General features: G+C 39.3%; 1 protein-coding gene across 1 annotated transcript in view; it reads left to right on the top strand.

Moving 5' to 3' along the window:
- Window positions 1–2,987, top strand: part of LOC107718506 (tripartite motif-containing protein 16-like) — a 10,491-nt gene that overhangs the window by 2,251 nt on the left and 5,253 nt on the right. The window contains exons 3-4 of the mRNA XM_016525607.1: window positions 914–1,009; window positions 1,090–1,323. Of these exons, the coding sequence (XP_016381093.1) occupies window positions 914–1,009; window positions 1,090–1,323 (330 nt within the window). The remainder of the gene's footprint in view (window positions 1–913; window positions 1,010–1,089; window positions 1,324–2,987) is intronic.

Genomic DNA, 2,987 nt, shown 5'->3' with positions numbered 1-2,987 from the left:
GTGCCGCGCCACTCGCGTCCGGTGTAGACACGGTGTAACATTGGTTTTGCTTTGTTTCACAGAACTAATCGTTGCCTGGGTTGCGTACGCATGTGTGGGGCGGAGCTATCAAAATAGGGGTGTGTTTGTTTTGGTGATTTCAAATGTCAACTTTGGCTACCAGAAATCGCTTACCCCACCTTTAAAATAGAAACCATTATTTTATATTTTAATAACAATTTGCAAGATTACTGTTTTTTTTTCTGTATTTTTGCTGTTTACTATATAAATGCAGCCTTGATGAGTTTAAGAGACTTCTTTAAAAAACATTACAAGTCTTACTGATCCCAAACTTTTGAACGATAGTGTAGTTGCCTGCTGAAATTGAAATATATATACATCTTCATGACTAGATAGACACAGGTGAGTTTCTCTTTATTCTTGTTAGACACTCAACCGGAGGTAATCCTGTCAGATCGTCCATCCTTTGAAAAAGTTAACGGATTAAACCAGATTGGCCGACCTGTACATGCTCACTCAAATAACAATCGCGGTCCCAGACAGTGAGTGACCTTACATATTCAGGCAAAATCTGATTTTCTTCAGTCATTGTTAAAAAAATAAAAATAAAACAGCTAACCAAACTTCATAGCTAGCGTTAGTGAAGCAGTCAGAGAAATCTTTCTGCCTCCACCTAAGCTCCACCCACAGAAAAACGTCACAGCGTTTACTAACAGAAAAGGGGTCTATAAAACTAGGCACTGATAAAATATGACGACACTTGTACTTGAACTTATCTAACAATGTTAGAACTTTAACCCCTCAGTCTCACCACTTCGCAGATACTGAATTCATATCAGCTTTTCACTTGATGATTTAGTGACAGTATTTCAAGTGAATAGTGAATGTGACATTACCCGTTATGGTGCTCCAGAAGCAGCTGAAGGAGACGCAGAGGAGGTTCCAGCAGAGAATCCAACAGAGAGAGAAAGATCTTCAGCAGCTGAGAGAGGCTGTGGAGTCTCATAAGGTGAGTCTGGAGAAGAAGAGAAGTTTGTCTCCGTCTCAGTTCAGTCCCACTGAAGCCTGACTCGCTGTGTGTCCTAACAGCGCTCTGCACAGACAGCAGTGGAGGACAGTGAGAGGATCTTTACTGAACTCATCCGCTCCATTGAGAGGCGCCGCTCTGAGGTGACACAGCGGATCAGAGATCAGGAGAAGGCTGCAGTGAGTCGAGCTGAAGGACGACTGGAGCGACTGAAACAGGAGATCAATGATCTGAGGAGGAGAGACGCTGAGCTGGAGCAGCTTTCACACACACAGGATCACAGCCAGTTCTTGCAGGTAACAGAGATCTAGAAGAACAGCAGGATCATAGTGGACATGAGCAACCCTTATGAAACAAAAATATATGTGACCCTGGACCACAAAACCAGTCTTAAGTCGCTTGGGTAAATTTGTAGCAATAGCCAAAAAAACATTGTATGGGTCAAAATTAACAGTCTAGAATAATCATGGCTGATAGTAAGACATGCAAATGTAAAAGAAAACCAAACTGGATGCAAGAACAGCTGTTACTTCTTACCCAACTGGTTAATGAAAACAAGCATATAATCAAAGGAAATTTTGGAGTTGGGATAACCTCCAAGACCAAAGGCGATACCTTTTTAAAAGGTCATTATGGTCAAATGTTTCTAAAATTTTTACGTTCCGAGGCAGATTGCCGGCAACAGCCATTTTAGGATAGTTTGTGGCTTGATCTTCGTGACTTAAAAGTCCTCTTCACTACTCCTAACTTTACACAGTTTTAGGAGCTAGTTTTAGCGCTAAAACGCTTTGTAAAATACTCTTAGAGCAAAAATTTAGGAGTCCTAAATTTAGGACTGACACGCCCATTATTTTAGAGATTTTCTCCTAAATTGGTGAGTTATGAGCTACATTTGGCTTTAAGATGTTTTGTGAATACTGGCCCAGATTATTATTTTTTTTATTGATCAGTCTTTAACTACCATTTGTAACAAATTTCAATATGTATAACTGCCTATAATTGTGCAAGCCTGTTCATTATTAAAATAAAATAGTCAACCAAACGTAAAACATTGTACTGCTCAATTTGAATAGTCGTTTTGCATGACCACCGCCTCACCATGCTGTTATTATTTGTCACATGAACTGCTCAGAGATTTATAAGTTGCAGATCCAAGTGCAGCGTTTATTGAAAACAGGGCAAAATCCAAGTACACGGTTTAAGAACAGGCAGAAGGTCCAAACCAGTAAGTCCAAAAGATAAACAACTCCAGAGGGCAAGGCAAAAGGGTAATCCACAAAACAGGGGCCCGTTCTTCGTACGTCGCTAACTCCATTAGCTGGATTTGATTGTTGATGATTTGGCCTGATCTTGGATAGTTTGGTTCTTCGAAGCTCATCCCGGAGTTGCTTCATAGCAACAGGTCCGTGAGCTTAAACCTGCTCGGGAGCAGCTTATTTCATGTAGACAGGATTAGATCGCATCTTTTTAAGCAGAATTGATACTTAAAATCTGTCCCAGCCACTGCTACTTTATTAGAAGAGTACCCTACTGATCCAGGGACAGTAATTTACAATAATAATTAAAAAATTAATTTGAAAATAATAATAATGTTGTGTAGTCAATAATACTATAGACACAGCCAGTTTTACTCACTGAAAGATTTATTCATGATGAAATAATAACTTTACATTATCTGTACAGCATGTGTGTAAGACTCCAATACAATTATAGCAGGAGACGCAGATAACATGATCTTGACCCTTAAGAAACTTTAATTAATGCTGTCACATAACAAATCTGTATGGAACGATATTCCGGACAATTTTCAAAAGGAATTGCAAATTGTATTTTCAATTGCGTTTTCAATATGTGGACGCATAAATTGTGACACAATCCAAATGCAATTGCAAATCCTGCATTACCGTTTGCATTTTCGCTTTCGCGAACGCACAGTGACTGCCAAATTTCAAATGAAAAA

The sequence above is a fragment of the Sinocyclocheilus rhinocerous genome, unplaced genomic scaffold, assembly GCF_001515625.1.
Source record: "Sinocyclocheilus rhinocerous isolate Xijiao unplaced genomic scaffold, SAMN03320098_v1.1 scaffold723, whole genome shotgun sequence".
NCBI classification, from domain to species: domain Eukaryota; kingdom Metazoa; phylum Chordata; class Actinopteri; order Cypriniformes; family Cyprinidae; genus Sinocyclocheilus; species Sinocyclocheilus rhinocerous.
This window is presented reverse-complemented; position numbering and strand designations above follow the sequence as displayed.